This window comes from Dromiciops gliroides, chromosome 1, assembly GCF_019393635.1.
Source record: "Dromiciops gliroides isolate mDroGli1 chromosome 1, mDroGli1.pri, whole genome shotgun sequence".
NCBI classification, from domain to species: Eukaryota; Metazoa; Chordata; class Mammalia; order Microbiotheria; family Microbiotheriidae; genus Dromiciops; species Dromiciops gliroides.
The window spans coordinates 173,510,096-173,536,798 of NC_057861.1; the positions used below are offsets into that span (position 1 = coordinate 173,510,096).

Sequence of the window (26,703 nt, forward strand, 5' to 3'; positions counted from 1 at the left end):
CTTATCTACAAAATGGGGATAATAATTCCAATAATACCACTATTATTATCTCCATTTGCTAGATAAGAAAACTGAAGCAGACAGAGGTTAAGTGGCTTGCCAGTAGTGATGATAGGTCTAAAGCCCAAGTCTCCTGACTCCAAGGGACTCTTTACTACACCACTGCCTTTCAGGAAAAGTAAAAAGACTTCCATGAAAGATGGATTAGTTCCCAAAGTCCATGAAACCACTGATAATACTGTCTCTATAAGTACTGGAAAACTGTGGGAATTATTTTTATAGGCCTACCCCCTTATACTTGGATCTTAAATTATATCCCCACATTGCCAATGGAAAGTACATTCCCAAAATGTGCCTTTTCTCACAACCACCTCTGAAGAATGTCAGAGGAAGTAATTTGGGCTAAAGCTTGTGATGATGGGGGAGGAAGAGTTGAATCAAGGGAAGAAGAGGCACAGTATCTGAAATCTGGTCAAGTGTAAGCTCAGTCTCCACACTTGAGGGGAATAATGTCTTCCAAAGAATCTGAAAGATATATAGTCACTCCTGCCATTCTGATCAGTTCCCATACACAGACTAATGCATAGATTTTGCAGTCAGAAAAATAACAAAACCAGACAGCATGCATGAAACAGTCCCCCCATGGATGTTGGCCTCAATGGCTATTTTTAGATGATCATAATATGGTTTCAGCAATGAAATACTCACCAACTTAGAACTATTACAGAAATATGACTCACGTTTGGTTCTCACGCTCTCTCTGGATCTGGTTCACATCCCTTACCTCACACTGGCTACGTTCTTTCCCTATTTGACCAACCAAGCTGGCATGCTTGTAAGCCAACCCACTAGTAATTGTCTTAAAATGCCTCCATGTACTTATCCATCTTAGCAGATTTGCATATTTCACTCCTTCTCCCCATGGTCCTATCCCTCCAGAATCAGCCTTTGGATATCTTGGCCCTCAAAATGAAATGCCCTGTGGGACCCCAGAGTGCTATGACATAGTAGGGCTAATAGGTATCTAGTATCTGGAACTACCATATTAGTCAATAGACAGAGGTCAAATTACTGTGGAAAAGTATCAAGCAAGAAGGGAAAAATGTGAATGGGATTGAAATTAAATGTCCTCATCTGGAGAAAATTAATTCTATTGGCAGCAAAAAGCTATGAGCTTCAAGTAGACCAAAACCAAACCATTTTCTTTCCTTACTTGCAACTAGGCCCTATTGCCAAAAACTATTCCTTCCTAATGCAATCCTCCTTAATACAGTCCTCTCAATTCTCTTCCCCACTAGATCCTTGTCCCTACCAAGCCCATATTAATTGTGAATTTGAGCATATTTTACTGAAATGTTGTATTAAAATAATTGAGGTAAGTTGTTTGAAGGTAGTGACTTTTGTGACTTTTTGTGTGGAAGGTGGAGATTGGGGTTCCTTATCTTTCTAAAGCTGAAAGTACACCAACCATTCATAGACCTGATCTCACCACTGATCAACACTGCTACCTTGGTCCCACGATCCCACCATATTGGTGCAGACACCCAACTGGCTTAATTCACTGTGGCTCAAATTTCTTGAGCTCAAGTGAACCATCAGCCTCAGCCTTCCCAATAGCAGAGATTACAGGTATGAGTCATTGCCTCTGGCCTCTTTAGGTCTTCATATCCTACTCAGTAGCTAGCATAGATATACATAGAAAGTATTCTGCCCTGGGCATCAAAATGTTGAGGTAATGGAGGACAGTGTGGAATGGTGAAAAGAAAGCTAGATTTGTAGTCAGTCCTGTCTCTACCATTTAATAACTACCTGCAGCACCTTGGTAAAGTCACTTAACTTCTCAGGTCTGGGAAACCTCTCAGTTTCCTCAGCTATGAAATAAGTGAGGATATAAAACTGCAGGGTCTAGCTTATAGGATTGCTAGGAGGACCAAGTGAAATGATGGACACAATAAATTAAATAATAGCAGTGTCATAAAAGTATAAAGGATCATAACTGTTAGGTGCTTAATAAATATTAATTGATGGATTGTTTCTGTCGTTAATTGACTTCCCCATGTGCTTCAGGCAACCACCAAGTTTCCTTCCACTCTCCTTGGACAACTCCCAATTGTTGCAAATTTCCCCAACTCCAGAGCTCTCTTTAGTGTCTAACATGTCCCTCTCACCCTGAGTGCCCAGTCTCAACTTACCCCAGCCATAGACTGTCAAAGATGAAAGTGGACCTTAGAGGTTGCCCAATCTCCCTCTTCCCACTTTGCAAAGGAAGCAAACTGAGTCCCAGAATTGTAAAACATCTTTCCTTGATCTTTTATATCTAATCAGTTCCCAAATCCTGGTGATTCTATTTCTGTGAAAGCTCTCACATTTGTTCCCCCTTGCCCTCATACCCATCAATCAGTATTTATTGAGTACCTAACAGTTACAGTACTTTACACTTTTATGACACTGCTATCTGCTCTATCACATAGTTAGTCAGTAGCAAGCCATGAAACTGTTTATTACTGCAATGTATTTATTTTTAAAATAGAGCCATGAAAATCTAGGCATAGAGAACACCTGTTGAGGAATTCCTTCTACCAGTGTAGGTCATCACCTTCTCTGCAATTAAGTTTTAGAAAATTGTCTGGGCCATGGTTGGGAGTGAGAAGCTGCCCAGGGTCACAGCTCTGACAGTTTGTCAAAGGTTACATCTGAACACTGATCTTCCTGGCTGTGAGAGTAACTCTCTATCCAGTGTGCCTGATGTCTGCTTTCTGACCATGTCACCAGCCATGCTTCACTTCGCTCTTGCCTCTGCTTCTTCTGGACAAAGCTCACTTTCTTCTCCTGTTGCATTGCCACCAGGGGTGGGGCTGGGGTTGGTGAGGAATCTTTGCCCTGGGATCCTCCTCTCCTTGGGGGTGACTCTCTCCTTGGCTCCCCCAATTTGGAAAGTGCCTAGCAATGCTTTACCTCACTCTCACTTCTCTCTGAACTCCATCTTTCTCTTCATCTCTCTCTTCCCTTCCTCCCCTTCAAATATCTTCCCCTATTAGAGTATAACCTTCTTGAAGGTAAGGACTGCCTTTTATACTTGTATTTGTGTCCACAGAACTTGGCTCAGTGCCCATCACATGGTAAATGTTTAATGATTTCTTAGACTCTGTTGCAGTCCCTTTCTCATTCTGTCTTTCTGTCTCTGTCTCTGCCTCTGTCTTGAATTCATATGTGTAGAATTTTTCTTTTTACACTATTAATTTTTAATGTCTATCAGCCTCATGGCATCAAACCAGGAAGAGAACAACATTGAAAAAAATGCAGCCAAGAGCAGAACATATGGAATAATTTTTTAAAAGCTATTTATGAGCAAGTCATTAAGTAAAAAGAACTGTTATAAACACCTATTCCTAAAGTAGGTGGCATTAGACCAAACACCCAGAGATTGAGTTGATGAATGATGCTAAACCAAAGTTAGCAGCCCAGCCAAAGGCAGCCTTATTTTGAGCAGAGTGTCTCTTGGGTGATATGCTATGATTTGGGGGTCACTATGATGTCCTGTCTCATGTAAGTTCATCCATCGCTTCATTTAACAATGATTAAGTACCTCAAACCTTCTCAATTTCTGTCAGGAGCAGCATTACCATTTGTCCAGTCTTCATTGTTTGAAAATTGGGGATTACCTTTGATTTTTCCTTTCTCTCACCCCTTGTACCCAAATAGCCATCAAGTACTATTTTACCTCTGTTAATATCTTTCACATCTGCCCCCTACAACCAATTCCCATCGCTGCCATTATATATGATATAGGCACTTATTACCACCTTCCTCTTCTATTGAATGTCTATTTTATAAGTCTTCTCTCTTGAACTCTCTTCCCCCTCCAATTATCCTTCATGCTACTATCAATGAAATTTGTCTTAAATACACATATTCTTTTATTCAGCCATTACCAGGTGATCCCTTCTGTCTATCAAACATATACATATATATGTTTTAATATATATAATATTATATATATAATATATATATATATATATATTCATTCATTCATCTATTTATTTAGTTGGTTGGTTTTTTGCCAGACATGCATGGCCCTCCATTTGGGTGCTACTCTCTTTGTGCACTGTACTTGGTATTTCAAGACATAATCTTTCCTAAGTAGCCTTTAAATTCTCTGAAGACACCTAGAGTGTAGCTTTCCCATAGAAAGACTTCCATGACTACTCCCCTTGATTCAGTTCCTCACCTTCACCCTTATTTTTACTCTAAACCACCTCTTTTGTCATCCTTATGGATGGTTCTGAGGAAAAGGCAAATAGGAATGTACTCTCCAATGGTAGTGTGGGATAATGACTTAAGGCCCAAGAATATGTATTGTAGATATGTTTTTAACAATTCCCCAGCTAACATCTCATGCTGCTTCCCACTTACTCTGTATCCCATTCACGTTAGTCTACTGTGTCACACAAAAATCCCCTGCATGTTTTTAAACTTCATATCTCCCCCAGGGCCTAGCACAGTGGTCTACACATACTAGGTACTTAATAACTGTTGAATGAATGAATCGATTCAAAGCTTAGATAAAACACCAGTTTCTGTTCTCATGGAGATCAATTTAGCAGTGAGGGGGTGGTGGTATGACACACGTATAAATAACTACAATACAAAGTAAAACATGGCAACTGCCTTGGAGAGACCTAAGAAAAATGCTGCTCTATAAAGTCTAAAGGAGAAAAGATTGTTACTGAATAGGTAAAGGAAGGTTTCTAGGACGAGGCAGTTCTTGAGTTTGGCTTTGAGGAAGACTGTGGAAATCCAACAAGCAAACGAGCAGGAGAATCCACTACCTTCATAGTGGAGAGTGTGAAAAAAATCACGAAGTTGGAAATGCAGGGTGTGTGTTAAGAAAACTAGTTTGGCTGAAGGATAGACTACATGAAGAGGAGTATGACATGAACCTGGAAGGACGGTGGCCCCCAAATCTGGAGGGGTGAAAATTCCAGGCCAAAGAGTTTGGATGCTGCTCTAACTGCTGCTGTTGCTTCTGTTGCTGCTTCTCCTCCTTCTCCTTTTCCTTTTCCTTCTCCTTCTCCACCTCCTCCTCCTCCTCCTGCTGAATATGATTATGATGATAATGATTTATAATAAGCAATCTGAAATGAGACTGAAAAGATACAGCAGCACCAAACTCTTGAGGGCTGCAAATGCCAGGCTGAAAAGTTTGGGTAAACACAATAACAAAGATAATAATACTATAGCTAGCATTTATACAAAACTTTAAAGTTTGCAAAGTTCTTTATAAATATTACCTCATTTTATCCACAACAACACTGGGATTGGTGATATTATTATCCTGATTTTACAAATGAGAAAACTGAAGGCCAGGGTCACACAGCTAGTAAGTATCTGAGGCTGGACAGAGCCATTGAAAGGTCATGAACAGAGGAATGCTATTGCCACAAATCATGGGAATTTTGCAACCAATCTCTCCTATTATTTATTATCTCTCCCAGATGGAACGTGACCTATGTGAGAACAGGTATCATCTGACTTTCTTTTTGTAATTGCAGTGCTTGCTGAAATGCTGGAACCATGATTAGAACTTAACAAATAAATGCTTTTCAATTCCATTCCAGTAGAAAGATAGAGTGAAAAGTCTCAAAGATGGATGGCAGTGGAGAAGACTTAGAGGTGGGAAGACCCTTTCAAGAGCTACAATAGGCCAAAATAAGTGCTAATAAAAACCTATGCTGGGGTGGCAGCAGAGGTAAAAGAAAAGATGGGGACATATGGGAGATAGATTTCAGAGAAAGAATTAACAAGACAACTGAATGGATTTGAAAAATGAAGCCGACTAAAGAATCAAGGCTAATTCCAAGGTTTTAGGAAGTAGTGGTGCTACTGACAAAACTTTGGAATTCAGAAAGAAAAGCAAATTATCATCTTGTTGGGCATGTAGAGTTTAAGATGTTAAGAGTTCATCCTCAGGGGCAGCTAGGTGGCGCAGTGGATAGAGCACCGGCCCTGGAGTCGGGAGTACCTGAGTTCAAATCCAACCTCAGACACTTAACACTTACTAGCTGTGTGACCCTGAGCAAGTCACTTAACTAAAAATAAATAAAAATTAAAAAAATAAAGAGTTCATCCTCTTAACAGTCAGAATTCCAGAGAGGACAGAGCTGTTCACAGCTAGATATGAAAGTTAGCTGTAGATACCATAGGAATGAATGAGTATTAGTAGAAGGACTGGAGGAAAGAGAGGCATAGTCATGTCTGTTTGTCACCTCCCCTTCCTCCTCTCCATATCTTTTGCTTCTAGGGATTGGATGGGGGATGGGGAAATGTGTGGCCTGCCTTGGAAAGTAGTAAGTTCCTTCTCATTAGAGATCTTCAAGAAAAGGCTAAATGACCAGCCTTCTCAGATATATTGTAGCAGAAATTCTTTTTTTTTAAATTTTACATATAAGGTATTTTATTTTTTCTGTTACATGTAAAGATAGTTCTCAACTTTTGTTTATACAAGCTTTACAATTTCAGATTATTTTCCCTCCCTCCCCTCTCTTCCTCCTCCCCTAGACAGCAGGTAATCTGATATAGGTTATATCTATATATCTATATAGATATAGATATAGATATACACACATATATATACACATAATAACATTAATCCTATTTCTGCATTAGTCCTGTTATAAGAGAAAAAATCAGAGCAATGATGAAAAACCTCAAAATAGAAAAAAACCCAATAGCACCAAAAACAAAAGAAATAGTATGGTTCACTCAGCATCTATATTCCATAGTTCTTTTTTTTTTTCTTGGATTTGGAGATCCTCTTCTATCATGAGTTCCTTGGAACTCTTCTGTACCATTGCATTGGTGAGAAGAATATAGTCCATCACAGTAGATCAACACTCAGTGTTGATGATACTGTGTACAATGTTCTTCTGGTTCTGCTCATCTCACTCATCATCAGCTCACATAAGACCCTCCAGGTTTCTCTGAACTCCTCCTGCTCATCTTTTCTTACAGCACAATAGTATTCCATTGTATTCATATACCACAACTTGTCCAGCCATTCCCCAGTTGATGGGCACCCCCTCAACTTCCAATTCCTTGCTACCACGTAAAGAGCAGCTATAAATATTTTTGTACATGTGGGTCCCTTTCCCCTTTCCATGATTTCTTTGGGAAAAAAGACTCAAAAGTGGTATTGCTGGGTCAAAGGGTATGCACAGCTTTATCACCCTTTGGGCATAATTCCAAATGTAGCATAAATTCTTAAGGATCATGAATTTAGGTCTGCAAGGGACCTAAGCAATCATAAGAAAACCACCTCATTTTACAGATGAAGAAACTGAGGCCTAGGGAGATCAAGTGACTTGTTCAATTCAACAAACATAGAAAGTGAAAGAGCCAGGATTGAACCCAGTTCCTTCGACTCCAAATCTGGCACCTTTCCCACTGTAACACATTATTTCTCATATGGCTTGGGTGTGAGTTACATGAGTTACATCCACTGAAGTCCCTTCCAACCTAGAATTCTGTGATGGTGATCTCACCACAGACCACTGAGAGGAGGGAGTGGTAGTAGTTGGGGGCATTTCAGGCTTTCAGGAAGGGAATATGCAAGTCAATTCAATTCAGTAACATTTATTAAGCACTTACTGTGTTTAAGGCACAGTGCTGGTGGTTGAGAATAGGAAGGTAAGAGTGAAATCAACCCTCCCCTCAAGACACTTAAAATCCAGTGAATGTGATGATAGGTGATGGAGATGAAGATGGCCAGAGTTTTAAAAGTATTAAAACATGGCGTGTACAACCTATATAGTCTTAGAGAATTGTAGTGATCTATGTGTGAGAACAGTAATTGATTGTGGGTGGGACAGAGAAGCTTGGAGGTGTGGGTTACAAATGCCTTTGGTTTTCTTTATTTGCCAGTGGCCCCTAACACACACATACACACAGACATAACACACAGCAAGCAATGGTGAAAGCTCTAAGAAGAGAATTTATTATAACTTCTCTGAATTGCAGACATAGATGAGCTTCCCTCAATTCCCATCTCCAAAGGAGGATGCCTTCAGCTACAAAGGGTAGCCTAGCAATGAGATGGCTAAGGAACAGAATATAAAGAGAAGTTAAGGAAAAGACTTTGGGGAACCAAACTCTAAAAGTGAGGTCAAAGGCAAAGTACCAGTGAAGGAGACAAAGGAAGAAAGAGCCAGGACACTCTGGTGTATCAGAAGCAAAGGGAGGACAGAGCATATAATACAAGGAGGAGATCATCAGTGTCAAATACTACAGAAAGGTCAAGGAAGAATGGAAATTGGGGGGAAAAAATCACTGGGTTTGGCAATTAGGAGGTACCAAAGGTGACACAGTTCATAAATGTCTTTGAAAGAATAATTTTGGGAGAGTTACAGGAACAGAAGCAAGAAAGAAAAGGGTTTGAGGAGAAAATAGCTTTGGTTATGGGCTGGTTTTTAATAATGTTTTGCTATGAAGGTGAGTTGAAACATAAGACAGCTACAGGATGTTATAGAAGATTCAAGGAAAGGAATTCTTTTTTAGGACTGAGAAGACCTAAGCATATTTGTAGGCCAATGGAAGATAATAGATTGTATGAGAGAGCAAAGATGTGTGAGAGAAAGAGGACCTCAAAAAATAAATAAATAAATAAATAAACAAACAAACAAATAAGTAAATAAACAAATAAATGAATGAATGAATGAATGAATAGATAGATAGATAAATAGATAGACAGATAGATAAATGAATGAATAAATAAATAAATAAGTAAATAAGTAAGTAAATAAATAAACAAACAAACAAATAAATGAATGAATGAATGAATGAATAAATAAATGAATAAATAAATAAATAAATGAATGAATAAATAAATAAATAAATGAATGAATGAATGAACAAATAAATAAATAAATGAACAAATAAATAAATAAATAAATAGATAAATAAATGAATAAATAAATAAATAGGGGGCAGCTAGGTGGCGCAGTGGATAAAGCACCAGCCTTGGATTCAGGAAGACCTGAGTTCATATCCAGCCTCAGACACTTGACACTTACTAGCTGTGTGACCCTGGGCAAGTCACTTAACCCTCACTGTCCCACACAAAGAGAGAGAGAGAGAGAGAGAGAGAGAGAGAGAGAGAGAGAGAGAAAGTGGAGCTTTCGGCTGATATGAATGAAATGGAATATTATCTCACCATAAGAAATGACAAAAGGTATAATTTCAGACAAACTTGGGAACCCTTATTTATATAAACTGATGCATAGTTAAGTGAGCAGACCCAGAAGAAAACATTTTAAAGAAAAATAACTTTGAATGACTTAATCAACCAACAAGTATTTTAAAGTGCCCAGGAAGTGTGAGGAACCTTGGTCAAACTGGGGATACAACTATAAAGAATGAAATAATCCCTTCTCCCAAGGAATTTATATTTAGATGAGGGAGATGAGTATATATTTAAGTACGTATACTGTATACACAGTAAATATAAAGGGAATAAGTACAAAGTAGTTAAATACAAAGTAGTTTAGGAGGAAGGACACTAGCAGTTGGGGAAGGAATCAGGACAGGCTTCATGCTTTAAATGGTGCTTGATTGAGTTTTAACAGAAGAGGGGGCTGACAGAAAGAACAAGAGGTTGCTGTAGTGCAAGGCAGGATGATATAATTCTTTCCATCAAGAAAAAATTGAATTTGGAGTCAGAGGAACAGGATTTTAGTCATATTTCTACTATTGTCCTTGTGAATTTGGGCAAGTCATGTTTCCTCTCTGGGCTTCAAGATTTAGGAAGGGTTTAGACTAGATTATCTAATAACAATAAAAAGTAGAATATAAAGGATCTCATGGAAAGCAAGGAAAATTTGGTAGTGAGCTTGTAGAGAGCTCTGCTTGTGTTTCTGCCAATGACGATTAACACCAAAGTCTAAACAAAGGACAGGTTGATCTCTCTGATGTAAAACACTTTGCAAAGTTTAAAGTAGGACACAAATGCTAGTCATCTGTTATGAGTAGGGGTTGGTGACTCCCTGTTAGAGGGACCTTAGCCTCTGACCTCAACAATAGGGATTGGAGAGGAGATAGATTTGAGCCAAGGAGATCAAAGCCAATGGCAAGTTTCTGACTGAGAGGTGATAGGGCATAAGTGAGATTGGAGAGAAGGGGAGATGTAGCACAAATATTTTGGAAATAGAAATGACAAGGTACGAAGATGTCCCCAGGATGCGACAGAACCTTGTGATGTTCATCAAACTTAATAGCCACTCCTCACTAATGGTGATTCATGGGAAGGGTGGGGAACAATTGATATTGTCAAAAGGAATTTAGAAGTCATTGCTAGGGATGATGAACTTTCTGGCAAGAAACTGTACAGACATTAGAGATGCAGGTGATGTTTTCATCACTACTGCTGCTTGAGGAGAAGAAGAAAAGTACATTTAAGAAGTAAATAGCTGGTTAAGAAGAGGTCTGAGATTGGTTTAGATTTCTGGACCATGGTTTAAAATACAGGAATAAGGGGCTGCTGAAAGGGGGTAGACGTCACCTAATGAAGGCAATTTAATATGAATTTGCCTGATATTTTGTCAACCAAAAAATAAGTTTTTGAATTGAAAACTGGAGGTACCCTTGACAGGATGAACATTCTAATGCAGGAAGAATAAATGGCTTGGATTGGAGCAACCAATATGATGAAGACACATTAGAGAGGCACATAGGATGGAAGAAAGAGAGGGACAGGACTGTTGTATCGACCTAAAAATAGGCCATCTGGGAATTAGAAAAAGTCAACTAGCCCATGGACCTAAATGGAAGGTGGAATGTGAGTGTTGGTGTTTTGGCTGCAGTCAGAATGGGCTTATATTCCTGTTGATGGTGGCTCTTGGGGTAAGATTCCTCAGAGCAGTTTGAAAAGGAAACTTCTTAGCCATCTATTGCTGGCTCCCCTCTGCTCTATGCCTTCATCTACAACCTCAATCCTCTCCCCACAGTGTCCTATTCTTTAAGCCCCAGGGCAAATGTTCAAATGGCCCTTAGGAACTTCCATGCCTGATGTTCATGCAAATCAATTCACAATGACAACTGACTTCAGGAATGAAAAAAATAATAAAACAACCCAGCACAAACTACTCCAGGGAAAGGAAGCTTGATATGGAATAAGTTTAGATGCCTTGGCTCACTTAGCAATTCAAATATTTTAATTACAAACTGAGACAATGTGCAAAAAGTGGGATTGATAGGGGGGTAAGGAGGACATAACAACTATGGCATTCAAATGACTAATTCTACTTGAGAAAGGGAACATGTCTACGACTCAGAGGCAGCATGTGTCAAGTTGTTTACCTAGGCCTCATAATTAATAAGTAAAATCCTTGTAGACTGAAAATTCAGCAGTGGCTGAAGTTCTCTGAGCCCTGAAGTTAAGTCATAGTGGAGGAAGAGAGCTCTAGTGGATTAAAGTAAAGGATAGGTATTAGGCATTCAAAGAAATTCCCAAGGTTTCCTTCTCGAAGTTCTTACCAGCAGATGTAGGCAATGTTAGTACAGGCTAATATAGTGAGCCCTTTTTTCTTGGATGGATACTGATGCAGATGTAAAACTGCCTCCATCATGGAAAAGGCAACACAGCAATGGGCTAAAGAAGAGAAAGAAGGGATTATAACAGGAACTGAAGGAACATGATGATTTGCATTGAATTGAATTTTTATAATCATCTTTCTGCCATTCAATCCATGAATGAAGATTCAGCTGTCTGACTCAAAGCTTCAAGAAACCCCATTTGACCATGTCACTCTCCAGTTTAAGAACCAACAATGGCTCTTTGTTAAAGGATCAAGCCATGTTCAACTGTCTGATTCTTCTTTTTTTGTTTTTTTTAATCATAAAAATATTTTATTCTTTTCCATTTACATGTAAAGATAGTTTTCAACATTTGTTTCATAAGATTTTGAGTTCCAAATTTTTCTCCCTCCCTCCCTTCCCTCCCCCCTCCCCAAGACAGAAAGTAATCTGATATAGGTTATATATGTACAATCACATTAAACATATGCATTAGTCATGTTGTGAAAGAAGAATCAGAACAAAAGGGAAATACCTCAAAAAAGAAAAAAAAAACAAAAACAAAAGTAGAAACAGTGTGGTTCAATCTGCATTCAGTAACCACAGTTCTTTTTCTGCATGTTGAGGACATTTTCCATCATGAGTTCTTTGGAATTGTCTTGAATCATTGCATTGCTGAGAGGGACCAAGTCTATCACAGTTGATACTGTGTATAATGTTCTCCTGCTTGTGCTCACTTCACTCAGCATCAGTTCACTTAAGTCTTTCCAGGTTTTTCTGAAATCTGCCTGCTCATCATTTCTTACAGCATAATAGCATTCCATTACATTCATATACCACAACTTGTTCAGCCATTCCCCAATTAATGGGCATTCCCTTGATTTCTAATTCTTTCCCACCACAAAGAGAGCTGCTATAAATATTTTTGTACAAGTGGGTTCTTTTCCCTTTTCTATGATCTCTTTGGGATACAGACTTAGTAGTGGTATTACTGGATCAAAGGGTATGCACAGTCCCATAGCCCTTTGGGCATAGTTCCAAACTGCTCTCTAGAAGTGTTGGATCAGTTCACAACTTCACCAACAATGCATTCATGTTCCATTTTTTTTTCCACAGCTTCTCCAACATTATCATTTTCCTTTTTTGTTATATTAGCCAATCTGATAGGTGTGAGGTGTATGGTACCTTAGAGTTCTTTTAATTTGTGTTTCTCTAATCCATAGTGATTTAGAGCATTTTTAAAATTTGGCAATAGATAGCTTTGATTTCTTCATCGGAAAACTGCCTATTCATATCCTTTGACTATTTCTCAAATGGGGAATGATTTGCATTCTTATAAATTTGATTTAGTTCTCTATATATTTTAGAAATGAGGTTTTTATCAGAAACACTGGCTGTAAAATTTGTTTCTGAGCTTTCTGCCTCCCTTCTAATTTTGGTTGTATTGCTTCTGTTTGTACAAAACCTTTTTAATTTAATGTAATCAAAATCATCCATTTTGCATTTCATAATATTCTCTGTCTCTTGTTTGGACATAAACTGTTCTCCTTTCCATAGATTTGAGAGGTAAACTATTCCTTCCTCTCCTAATTTACCTATGTTATCACACTTTATGTCTAAATCATGTATCCATTTTGGCCTTATTTTGGTATATGATGTACGATGTTGGTTTATGACTAATTTCTATCATACTATCTTCCAGTTTTCCCAGCAGTTTATGTCAAATACTAAGTTCCAATCCCAGAAACTGGAGTCTTTGGGTTTATCACACAGTAGATTATTATAGTCATTTACTACTGTGGCTCTAGTGCTGAAGCTATTCCATTGATCCACCACTCTATTTCTTAGTCAGTACCTAATAGTTTTGATAACTGCTACTTCTTAGTATAGCTTCAGATTTGGTACAGGTATTCCACCTTCCTGTGCATTTTTTTCATTTGTTCCCTTGCTATTCTTGACTTTTTTGTCCTTTCTTCCAGATGAATTTTGTTATTATTCTTTGGTATGGCACTGAATAAGTAAATTAATTCATGTAGAATTGTCATTTTTATTATTTTAGCTTAGCCTATGCATGAGCAAATGATATTTTCCCAATATTTACATCTGATTTTATTTGTGTGAAAAATGTTTTGTAATTGTGTTCATAGAGTTTCTGGGTTTGTCTTAGCAGGTAGACTCCCAAGTATTTTATATTGTCTACATCAACTGCCTGGTTCTTGAGGTTCTTTAAGATCTGGTCCCACACCACCTCCTCAAACTTATTTCCCACTATGACCCAAACATCTTCATCCCATTGAGGCCTGTCTCCTCTTTCACTTTTGGGCATGCCATGTGCATTTCCACCTCCATACATTTATTTTTTCTTTTGATGCTATTCACCCATCACCCCAGCTATTAACATGTAAATCCATTGTTTCCAGGAACACACAAGAATTCCATTTTGTCTGTTAAGTCTTCTCTGACAACTCCATCCAATCCCAACCTAGACACTTAAAATCTGTATCCCACAGTTTAACCACTTTTTTGTTCTATAATCATTTCATGTTTACATCATATCTCCTCAATCAGATTAAACTCTTTGAAGGAGGGCCCATGTCTTGTAGTAACCCAAAACTCTTTCCTCACAACAACCCTGTGAGTTGGGGAGGACAAGTATTATTATAACCATTTTATTTTTTAAATTAAATTTGATTTTTAAATTTTTTTTCCAATTACATGTAAAGCTATTTTTTGAGTTCCAAATTTTTCTTTCACCCTCCCTTCCCTTCCCTCTCCCAAAGCCAGCAAGCAATCTGATATAGGTTATACATCACAATCATGTTAAACATATTTCCACATTAGTCATATTGTAAGAGAAGAATCAGAACAAAAGAAAAAAAACACAAGAAAGAATAATCAACAACAACAACACAACAACAAAAGTGAAAATAGTATGCTTCAATCTGCATTCAGACTCCACAGTTCTATTTCTGAATGTGGAGAACATTTTCCACCATGAGTCTTTTGGTATTGTCTTGGATCATTGTATTGCTGGAAAAGAGTTAGGTCTATTACAGTATAACCATTTTAGATTTGAAGAAAAAGAGTTTCAGAGAGGTCTCTTACCAAAGGTGACACAGTTCATAAATGTCAGAACAGTGATTCAAACCCAGGTGCTCAACTCCAAGTCCCCTGCCCTTTCCATTACATCATCTTGGCTCTTTTTGACCATTAGGTTGCTTTGGAGACACAACACATTATAGTTCCATAGACATTGAATTGAAAAGGATCTCCAAGACCATGTGTTCTATTTCCCTTATTTTACATGTAAGGAAACTATAGCCTAGAGAGAAGAAATATTTGCCCAGGGTCACCCAGGTAGTAAATGGCAGTAAGCTCACAGTGTCCTCTTCACTGCACCACACTGTCTCTGATTTGGACTAAGGAATAGTCTTGTTAGAACATCCTCTATTACAGGTATTATTATTCCCATTTTACAAATGGGGAAACTGAAGCCAAGATAAAGTGGCTTGTGTGAGGTGATAGCTAGTTAAGTATTCAAGCCTGAATTTAGCACAGATCTTATGCTACCACATCATACTCATTCTCCATCAAATAAAAACTCTCTCTTTAACCAGGGGACCTCTGTTGCTGCTACCCTCCATGCCCCACCCTACTCTCTCCCCCTCCACTCCTGCCCAACTCAGCTACCTGTAAGCCCCTGGAGATCCTCACTCTGTCAGAAAGCCAAAAGGAGTCAAGTTCTATTAAGAACCATTAACTCTCCCATTATACTTGCCATTGATCTAACAGGTTTTATGAACCCTGCCTGCAGTTAACAGCTTCCGTTTTGTACATTAATGGTCATTGGCAATGGTATTCCTGTGGAATCATGTAGTACATTCGCATTAGAAGTAGATGAGTCTGCCATGATTAATGTTTTAACAACAAATACCAGAGGCATGCATGACTGGTCACCTATTATAAAACCCTGCCCTTCACTGGTGACATTCAATTGGTTTTCCAAATGAATTCCTCTTAATGGCTTCTGGGAAGTTCACTTCAGTGATGTCATTAGTACTGGGCCATATACTGTGGCTTAATACTAGTTGAAAGGACTTAAAAGCATCTCATTTTCTGGTTGGGGGAGAGGGAGGAAGGAAATGCACAGAGGAAGCTTGCACTCTGTTAGCTTTTTTAGATGTCGAGCTACTGTGAATAGCCAACCATGACGGAGTAAACCTCTCAGTAACCTGAGTGTATTGGTATTTCTGTCCACAGCAACAGAAATCAGTACAATCTGTGTCGTGAAACATATGTTTTAAAAAAAAAAGATGAAGGAGGAAAAAAAGAAAGAAAGGAAAATCAAATTTGCTCCCTGCTTTAAAAAAAAATCTAATCATTAGGCTGAGATTGACACAAATTAGAATGCTGCCAAAAATCAGTGAAAACAGTGACTCATGCTGTATTTCAATTAACAGTTTCTCAGTTTCCCTCATAAACAGGGAAGCTGACAAAAATTAATTATCTCTGAGGGGGTAAAATATTTCATTCCAAAGTAAACAAAACATCACTGGCTGAAACAATGGTGTGTAACAGTGGGAGGGGATAGAGGAGAAAGATCCATCCATCTTTCCTTGTCAATAAAACTATCTGCTTGGTAGGATATCTTTGAGATTTCTCTCTCCAAATGTGCCAACAATGGGAAACAGGAGCTTTTCCCACCTTTATCCTGGCAATTTTTATTTTAAGAACAGCTTCATCTTCTGCCCCTTCTACCGTGCCTAGTTCCAGCTGGGGTTCTTGGGGAGAAGAGAACTATAAATGGCATTTACTTTATTAAGGATGGGTATGTCAGGAATCATGTTGAACCATTTAGCTATAAAATAGTCTTCTAAAGAAAGAGCCAAATATACCAGGCCACACTGAATTGTTGCCAGCCTCCCCTATGCAAGTCATTTTCATGGGGCAATGCTCAGGGGTAAGTATACAAGTAGCTAGTGTAAGCAATTTCTTTGGTAAAGATGATTTACTCAATATGGGTAGGGAAATAAGGCTAGAAATTGAAAAAAAAAGATCCATTTGGACTGCCAGTTTTACAATGGGTAGCAAGGTTTCATCACTAAGTCCATGCAATTGCCATGGGAAGTGGTCATTCACTTGTACAACCTCCAAGGACTGAGTCAACAAGGTGGGCCCGGCCAAGGACACTCTCTTGTATCCCTTCATCTCATAGCTATTTATTCAATAAATGTATATTAAGTACCTACTATGTGCTGAGCACCATGAATAGACCTAGTGGAGAGACAAAGGTTTGGTAAAAAAAAAAAATGGCCCTTGCCTTCATGGATATGGCACATGTACAAGTAATGATAATATAATGTGGCAATGAGGGTTAAGTGACTTGCCCAGGGTCACACAGCTAGTAAGTGTCAAGTGTCTGAGGCTGGATTTGAACTCAGGTCCTCCTGAATCCAGGGCTGGTGCTTTATCTACTATGCCACCTAGCTGCCCCCTAATAAATACTCTTTCTTTAAAGAAAGGAAGAACTTAATTTTCTTCACCAAAAGAAACATAAAAGCCCTGGGCCTTTAAAAAAACCAAACAGATATTGATATTTCTGAAAGCATTGTATGCTCTTCCCTACATGCCACTCCCTAGGAGTGAATGTTCCCTATATTGAATGGCCCAACATAAATTGACTTCTGCTCATCAAGATCAGTGTGCAAATATCATTATTCTTCTGATTGCTTCTAACAAGGCACTAAAAATGTTGCTATTTTATATTCTCTTCCCTTCTCAAATTCAAACATCACTCTGGTACCATGAATAATCTGGTGATGGGCATTTGAGACATTTCTTCTAATGTACTTAACGGTAATAAGGGAGGTCTTTTTAAATGAAAAATGTGCATATATGTATGTATATATGTATGACTTTATCTAGGCAGGGATTGCTTGCCTCAGAACAATTGTTGTTGTTCAATTATTCACTTATATTTGAATCTTTGTGACCCCATGGACCATACTGTCCATGAGATTTTCTTGGTAAAGATACTGGAATGGTTTGCTACTTTCTTCTCCAGAAAATTAAAAGAAACAGAGGTTAAGTGACTTGCCTAGAGCCCCACAACTAATAAGTATATAAGGTTGGATTTGAACTCAGATTTTCCTGACTGCAGGCCCAGTGCTCTATCCACAGAACCATCTAGCTACCTCTACCTGAGACCAATAGGGGATATTAAATATATTTATTTGTTCAGTTTTGTTTTTTAAATATAAAGACCTTAGAAGAATCTCTTTTTTTCATCCATAAGTACTTTCAGCATGACTTTAATTAATTGAGACCTTTGGCTAACTTTCTTTAAATAGGCTTTACTCTTCACTGCTTTTCTCTACTGTTACTAGGAAATATTATTTATAATGTTTCACTATCATTATTATAAGGTTTTACAAACCAGTTAATATTAAAAAACTGTTGCTTTTGCCTTTCATCTCTTTTTATATTTACAAGTGTTTGCCTGAGTCGCTTTTAAGTCTGTTTTGATTGTCTTTCTATGACAATTGATTGATGATTATTATAATTAGTGTTGATATCCTTTCTCCCATTTCTTACCCATTATCCAGCAATTATAGTCACTTCCTATGGACACACTTTAGAATAATTGTGGGAAAATTTTGTTGGAAAAAAAGGAGAAGATGAGATCAAGAGTTTTTCTATAGATAGGGGTTGGCATTAGTGAAAAGGCCTGGGGTGTGTGAAAAGAATATGCAATTGCAGAGAAAGAGATGGGGAGAGTAAGTATCAGATGAACTTCATTCATATCTGAAATAAACACAGTAAGGTTGAACCCCCACACCAAAGTTTGGTGTAGAAATGTCAAACTCAGCACAGGAAAAACAAGTGGGGATGGGGGTGAGCAGGGAGACTGTATGGATTTGTTCTGCATGATTATGCTTATTTATTCCAAGGTTTTTATTAATTTTTGTTTTCTCTCTGTTTTTATTGGGGATTGAGGGAGGTGAGCAATAGGGATACTTTTTAAAAACATTTTTTTAAATGCAAAAAAAAAAAAAAGAACAGAAGGCTGAACTGATCCAACCATTCTGTTTGGAACTATACTCAAAAGGCTTTAAAACTGTGCATACCCTTTGACCCAGCAATACCTCCACTAGGTCTATATCCCAAAGATATCATCAAAAAGGGAAAAGGACCCATACGTACAAAAATATTTATAGCCGCTCTCTTTGTGGTAGCAAAGAATTGGAAATTCAGGAGATGGCCATCAATTGGAGAATAGCTAAACAAGTTGTGATACATGAATGTAATAGAATACTATTGTGCCATAAAAAATGATAAGCAGATGGTTTTCAGGAAAACCTGGGAAGACTTACATGAATTGAGGCTAAGTGAAATGAGAAGAACCAAGAGAACATTGTACACAGTATCAACAACATTGTGGGATGATCATCTGTGATAGACTTAACTCTTCTCAACAATACAAGACAATGCCAAAAGACTTATGGTGGAAAATGCCCTCCACATCCAGAAAACTAGAACTGTGGAGTCTGAATGCAGATTGAAGCATACTGTTTTCATTTTTGTTGTTGCTTTTTTGTTATTCTTGTTTACTCTTTCTTGCATTTTTTTCCTTTTTGTTCTGATCCTTTTCTTACAAGATGACTTATGTATAAATATGGTTAACATTATTGTAATGTATAACCTATATCAGATTGCTTGCTGGCCTCAGGAGGAGGGAGGGAAGGGAGGGTGAGAGAAAACTTTGAAACTCAAAAAAATATCTTTACAACTAATTGGAAAAAAATTAAACACAATAAAAAAACCCAGAAGGTATTTCCAAGAGGCACAGACATAGATAAGCAGTATGGTTTTGAAACTAACTTGTTAGAATATACATATGTGTGTAAGTGCATGTATATTTATATGTGTGAGTATATGAACACATGTATGTGTACACATATATATACACATACTGACATGTATGTGTGTATACATAATAAAAACAAACATATACAATATAGATAATATATACATAATGAAAAATAAACAATATGAAATGGAAATTCATGATTTTATATGCAACCCTCTTTGTGTTCTATTCTCTATATATGAAATTTTGGAGGGTTTTTAGCATTAAAGTATGGAATAAATCTGCTTATTAAAAATAATATGAGGGGAGCTCCTCAGCTGTCAAGTTTTAAAGATAAGTGATATGAGAGGCTTGAGAAGTTTTAAATCAGCTGATGTGGAATGGGATAGAGAGTCATTTGAAGAGGAATAAAAGAATCAATAACAAGTTACACATTAAGAACAAATTGGTTCCTATCTTTTAAAATGTAATTCTTAAACAGTGTTCATAGTCTTCATTATGTTTTTGTTAAAGGTATTCATGATGTAGAGGTGTGAGGCATCTTTGCAGTCAGTATCTTGGCCTCTCTCAGTCCTTAATCCTGAGCTGTATTTTCTTATATGTTTCTCACCATCTGTATTGATTACCACCTTTGAAGTGAAATAAGTCGCAAATCATATGAAAGAATGAATGAAAAACATTTATTATATGATTTATAATATGATATATCTGTGTATAAACATATATGTATACATATACATGAATTATATATATATATATATATATATATATATAAATAATTTGCAAAGCTGTGAACTAAGGATACAGATTAAAAAGTGAAATGATCTCTGTCCTCAAGTAGTTCACATTCTACCAGGGGTTTAGGCTGATTGACTTTGATGGGTTTTATTTAGAACTCCTTTCTAATTTTAATTATTACACTGCCAAATAATGGTAGCAGAAATCTCAGAGCCACATTTATAAAGGCTTGCTATTAGAGTTATCCTTTGGATACTTTGGACAAGTAGTCTTTGATTTTTTTGTTTTTCAGATTCACATTTCCTCACTAGGATCATTTATTCTAATTAAAACCTCTACTTCACTTGTCCCCAGCCTTGTGCTTCTATTCAGTGGTTTTTTCTAATGATGCCAATGATAACTAAACAGACTACAACAGTAGACTCTCAGTCCTGTTTCAATTGTGGTTTCTAGGCAATGTCTCAAAATCTTTCCTTCACCAAGTCATAAATTGGTTCCACCATACAGCTTTAAGAAAAACAGTTTATACAAATTCAAACCAAATTTACGACACATACATTTTCATAGTGATTCTTTGCTTTATCAAAAGGCTATTCATTTTACATAAGGAGTTATTCTTTCTTTTGGGGAAAGAGATAAGGTAGGTGATGGGGGAAGATTCCCAGACTTATTTCATCCATGTGAAGAACTCCCAATGTGGAAAATCCCTCTGCCAATGCAGGTCAGTAATTTGTCTATAACTTTGTAACTCTAAAAAACTTCAAGAATCTCTTTGGTGGCAAAGCTAGGAATCTCTGAAGTAGCAAGATATCCTTCTACATTCAAATATCACTTACCTGGCAAACATTTGATTTTTTCATGACTTTCCAGGAACACATCTAGTGCATAAAGCAGTTACACACATGATTTCAAAAGTCAATGCCTTTGTTAGTGGCTAACTGGGACATCAAAGAAGGAGCCATACCCTTTTCTTTGATCTTTGGGCTTAGTTTATGTGACCTACCTCACTTGCCACACCCTAAGAATGATCTTGAGACATAAGACAACTCAAAAGAAAAAACTTTCTCTTGGGGGTGGGGAAAGAATACAGAGAGGGAAATAAATGTTGAATTATGTTACAGAAAAAAAAAGCTTAAGATTAATTGTGTACAAGGAAAATAAGTTGCTGAACATCTGACTGCTGTCTTCCTCTCTGCTCCTTCTAAGGAGTGTTTTCAAGTGATCTACAATACATGTTACCTTTGTCTTTTGAGTTAATGCATAAACTGGCCAACACCTTGAGACAATGTAGTTCTTTTTTGTTGAAATCCTAATGAATAATGGATGTCTGCAATGTAATCTAAATTGGAGTAGGAAGTGACTCTTTGGACTGAATCCAGATACATTTGAGACATGAATCACTGTTGCATGGCATCAAGAAGAATTCAAACCCTTTGAAGTAAAAGTATTCAAAAGGAGAGCTCATTGTCTTTTCCTTAAAACTAGTTTCCCCACCCTCCCAACTGGCTGTTCTCTATATCTATGCCAACATCATTCTTCTACTCACCCATGTCTGAAAGTTAAAGTGATCTGTGAAACCTCTGCCTTTCCCCATGTTTGGTCAGCCACCAAACTCTATAGTATTAACATTTTCTTTCCCACCTCTCATCTATTTAGGGAGGTAACCTGATTTAGTGGATAGGGCTCTGCACAATTAGGATCTGGATCCATATCCCACCTCAGATACTTAATTGTTCTGTGACCTGAGTAAGTCATCACTTCTCTGTGTCTGTTTTCTCATCTGTAAAATGAGGGGTGGGGAGCTGTACTTGGTGGCCTCTAAGACCTTTACCAGTTCTTAATCTATGATCCTATAATTCTCTTCCTCTTTCATTCCTCATAGACAGGCATTCACTAAGACCTATATTATTAACACTTTCTTCCATACCTCTCTCATTCTGTTGGAGCCAACAGTGTGGTATAGAGCATAGAGCACTGTCCTTGGAGTCAGGAAGACCTGGGTTAGAATTCCACCCCAGGCACTTACTGGCTGTGTGACTCTATGCAAGGTAGTTAACCGCTCTGTGCCTCAGTTTACTCATCTGTAAAATGAGGGGATTGGACTCAGTGACTTCTTAGGTCCCTTCCAACTCTAAATCTAGCATCCTTTATGCTATGTCCTTCACCTATTCTCACTGTCTGCCTTAGGCTAGGCCCTTCATTTATAGCAGATTCTTGAATTATCTCCTAATTATTCTTACCATTCATATATCTTGGGGGGCAGCTAGGTGATATACACGGTGGATAGAATGCCAGGTCTGGAGTTTGGAGGGCTGGAGTTCAAAACAGCCTTAGACACTTACTAGCTGACTTGCTTACTTAAGTCACTTAATCTTGTTTGACTCAGTTTACTTATCTGTAAAATGAGCTGGAGAAGGAAATAGCAAGCCACTCCAGTATCTTTACTAAGAAAACCCCAGATGGGATCATGAAGAGTTGGACACTGCTGAATAACAACAAATGTATCTTGGATGTCTCCTCTAACATTTTATTCTGATACCTCATTACAGTGTAGAGGTGATTCTTGAAGACGATGTTTGTGGAGTGCAAGTTGTAGTAGAATCTTCTGAGATACAAAGCCTTCAAATCTAGAACTGGCAATGACCTAGACTGTTGTCATCTGAGGACCTGCTAAAGCAAGTTGGAGGATACTCATCCTTTATTACTGTGATATTCTCCACAAAGTAATTTGTTGTTGTTGTCCTTGCTCCATTAGCACATTAAATCATCCACCAAGGTGGGGAGGAGTTATTATCTTCATCAGAAAGCTTGCACTTAGCATAGTTCCTGGCACTTAATAAATATTGATTGATTGATTATTGGTTGATTGATAATGGATGCCAGAGGCATGTATTGAAGTAATTATGCTTCATATGGTAGAAGAAAAATCAGATGATTTGAAGGACAGCCGTTAAGAATGTAATGTGGAGGCAGCTAGGTGGCACAGTGGATAGAGCACCAGCCCTGAAGTCAGGAGGACATAAGTTCAAATCCGGTCTCAGACACTTAACACTTACTAGCTGTGTGACCCCGGGCAAGTCACTTAACCCCAACTGCCTCACCAAAAACAAACAAAAAAAAATGTAATGTGGGAAAAGCAGCTTCACTGAAGTTCCTAAATATAATGACAGCAACAACAAACGTCTATATAGTATTTACTAAGTGCTAGACATTATGTTAAGTGCTTTACAGTTATTATCTCATTTGATCCTCACACCAACCCTAGGAAGTAGGTACTATTATTATCCCCTTTTTTTTCAGATGAAGAAGCTAAAGCAAATATGGGTTAAGTGACTAGACCAGGATCATCCCTCTATTAAGTGTCTGAGGCTGGATTTGAATTCAGGTCTGTCTTTTGCCTTTCTAATCCACCCTGCACATGTTGTCAAATGAGAGGCAAGCATGGCCAAGGAGGTAAGGCACTGGAGTTGGAATCAAGAGCACCCCAGTTCAAATCCAGACTTAGACACTTACCAGCTAGGTGATGTTGGACAAATCACAACCTCTCATTTTCTTTATCCATTAAATATGGTTTCCCATATCCTTTCTAGTTCTAAGTGCATGATCCAATGACTTCTGGAATTAATACCCTCATCATTTTACTTCCCAATTCAAATGGGAAAGTAAAACACACCTTAAATTCAGATGTGTGAAGAAAGCCATTCACCATTGTTTATCATTTTACTTGCAAACTCTTTAAGGCTTGACAATAAAAACTCACCCTTACCTACCCAACCTAATTAATTTCCCAGAACCATAATAACAGCCCATATTTATAGTATAACACTTTAAAGTTCACATAGCCCTTCCCCCACAGCAGTCCTAGGAAAGAGAAAATACAAGTATAATTATTCCCAAATTATGGACCAGGAAGCCCACTCTCAGTGAGGTTAAGTGGCTCATCCTCAAGGACTCTGGTAGAAAGTGTCAGAGCCACAACTGAAACCCAAGACTTCTGATCCCAGGTCTAATGGTCTTTCCACTATGCCATAATTCTTTTTAATATGTACTTCCAACTCTAGCTCACCTCACAGTCTCTTGTATGTGCTTTTCTCACTCCCAATTCTGTGCTTTGGTTGATGTCACTCTTTGCATCCAGAACAGTCTTGCTTCTCACATTCACTGATCTAAATCCTATTCATCTTTCAAAGTCTAATGTAAGTTCAGTGTCCCGTCCCCCATCCCCCCCCCCCCGCCATGAAGACATGAGGAAAGCTAATCTAGTTCTTACTCTGACACCATAGTGACTTTTCAACAGATGTGAAATGGTCACAGTAAGGGGAGTCTCTTCTCCCCTTTCCCAAGATTATGAGATATGGGTGGGAGGGAAGTGAAAAGAGAGAGAGGGAGGAAAGGAATTGTCAGATCACTTTCTGTTCCTCTTCTTCCATACCTCTCCCTACTTCTTGCTTTAATATATGCATGTACACACACATACATACATATACACATGCAGACCTAGCTTACCTTGAGTTGACAACCTTGAGGTTGTCTTAACTACACACAGAGGTGAGGAAGACCAGTGTTTAATGATCATTCTGGCAGAGAAAGGCTGAGACAAGAAGCAGAATGAAAGGAGTTGGAGCAAATTTCAGGGCCCCTATGTTGAAGTTCTGCTCCTCTTCCCCCATAGCTTGTATTTGTGGGGTACTTTCCCGTAGTCCTGTGCCTCTCCAAGGAAAATGCTTGATTATAGAATGTGTGCGTTCTATTGACCAAAGTAAGATATTTTTGGCTAGGAGGAGGATGCACAAATAAATGATGCCATTAATGGGAAGGATGATCAATATACGTTTCACCGACATTTGATTTCCCGAAAAAGGATACTCTGTATGACTGTATCCCGGAGCATTGTTATCTGTTGGTGGCTTAACCAAAGATCTTCATATAAAGGTGGTAAAGAAAGGCAAACAAACAAACAAAAAACCCTTAGCCTAAGGATGTATTACATGCATTACAAAGGATGCATTATAAATTGACTGGGGGAGGGGTGGCAGGGTAAAACGGGGATACCTGGATCAACCCCTGTGGGACTTTCTCTCAACAACAATGTTTCATAATATCTCTGAGACTAAAGATAATCTACTCAACCGCATTATTTTTTTAGGTGAGAAAACTGATATCAATCACAAGAACCCTGGGAGGTAGGTGCTCTTCCCCCCCCCCATTTTACAGATAAGAAAACTGAGGCAGACAGAGGATCAGTGACTTGCCCAGGGTCACATAGCTAGTGAATGTTTGAGGCTGGATTTGAATTCAGATCTATGTGACCCCAGGACTAACACTCTATCCATTGAGCCACCTAGCTACCTCTGTATGCAATACTATCAATAAGATAAAAAATTTAAGCATAGTGAGTCAGAAGATGAAATTTTGATGAAAACAATCTATTTACTACATATTTGTAGTCCTAGATATACATGCAGCATCCTTGACATTCCCAAAAGGTTTTTAGCTAGTAAAAGTAAAGGCATGTTCTACTGCCATAATTTTTTAATGAAGTATCCTTAGAAAGTCTCAAAATCTCCCCCCTCACATCAGGGAAGTGAAATGAAGCTTTTAAGTGTTCAAAGATGTAGCTGAGGAAAGAGGCTTCAACCCTGGGAGCTTTCGTCCATAATCCAGTGGCACCAAGAAGTCTCTTTCTGAGAGCATTGTACAGCTAACACCTGGTTAGGTTTCAGAAGCCAGAAGGAAAGGCCCCAGATATTTCTATAACTAAAATACATTAAAAACAAATTTACCCAAAAAGAGAAAAACTTGCTCTTATTGAAAAAAGTGAAACACTGACACTTTCCTCTGGCTCAGCTGTGGCCATTTTTGATTTAATCTTCAGAACAAGAAGATACAAGGCTGCTACTGATGTTTTAAAACTTATAGGAAAGGGAAAAGGTGGGGTGGGAGTGGGTGCTTCTAAAACTCCTGGAGTTCCATAATCACAGATTGATCTCCATATCTCCATGTATTTTAATGAATATGGGGTCTGTCTCTGACCCCACATCTTTCTCTCTTTTCTTTTTTTAAATCTGGAGGACCCTAGGGAAACAAAGAGGCAGGTTGAGAATGATTTCAGAAGATTAGGGCTCAGCCTGAAAGCTATGGTAAATCTGGACAGCCTACTGAAAAGCAGAAACATCACCTTTTTTTCCAATAGCAATTTATGGCTGTGAGAATTGGACCATAAGACAACCTGAGTGTCACAGAATTAATGCTTTCAAATTGTGGTGCTGGAGAAGACTTTTGAGAGTCCCTTGGATGACAAGATCAAATCTGTCAATATTTAAAAGAAGTTAATTCAGGCTATTTACTGGAAGATCAAATACTGAAGCTGAAGTTTAAATGCTTTGGCCACAAAATGAGAAAATGGGACTCATTGGAAAAGACCCTGATGTTGGGAAAGATAGAGGACAAAAGGAAAAGGGGATGGCAGAGGATGAGATGGATAGATAGTGTCATGGAAACAACAAACGTGAACTTAGACTTTAAGAGAC

The 26,703-nt window shown here is 38.1% G+C and overlaps 1 protein-coding gene across 1 annotated transcript in view; it reads right to left on the reverse strand.

Annotated features, from left to right (window-relative positions):
* LOC122746889 (androgen dependent TFPI regulating protein) overlaps positions 1 to 26,703 on the reverse strand; it is a 134,912-nt gene that overhangs the window by 41,249 nt on the left and 66,960 nt on the right. Inside the window, 1 exon segment of the mRNA XM_043992964.1 lies at positions 11,527 to 11,641. Within this exon segment, the coding sequence (XP_043848899.1) occupies positions 11,527 to 11,641 (115 nt within the window).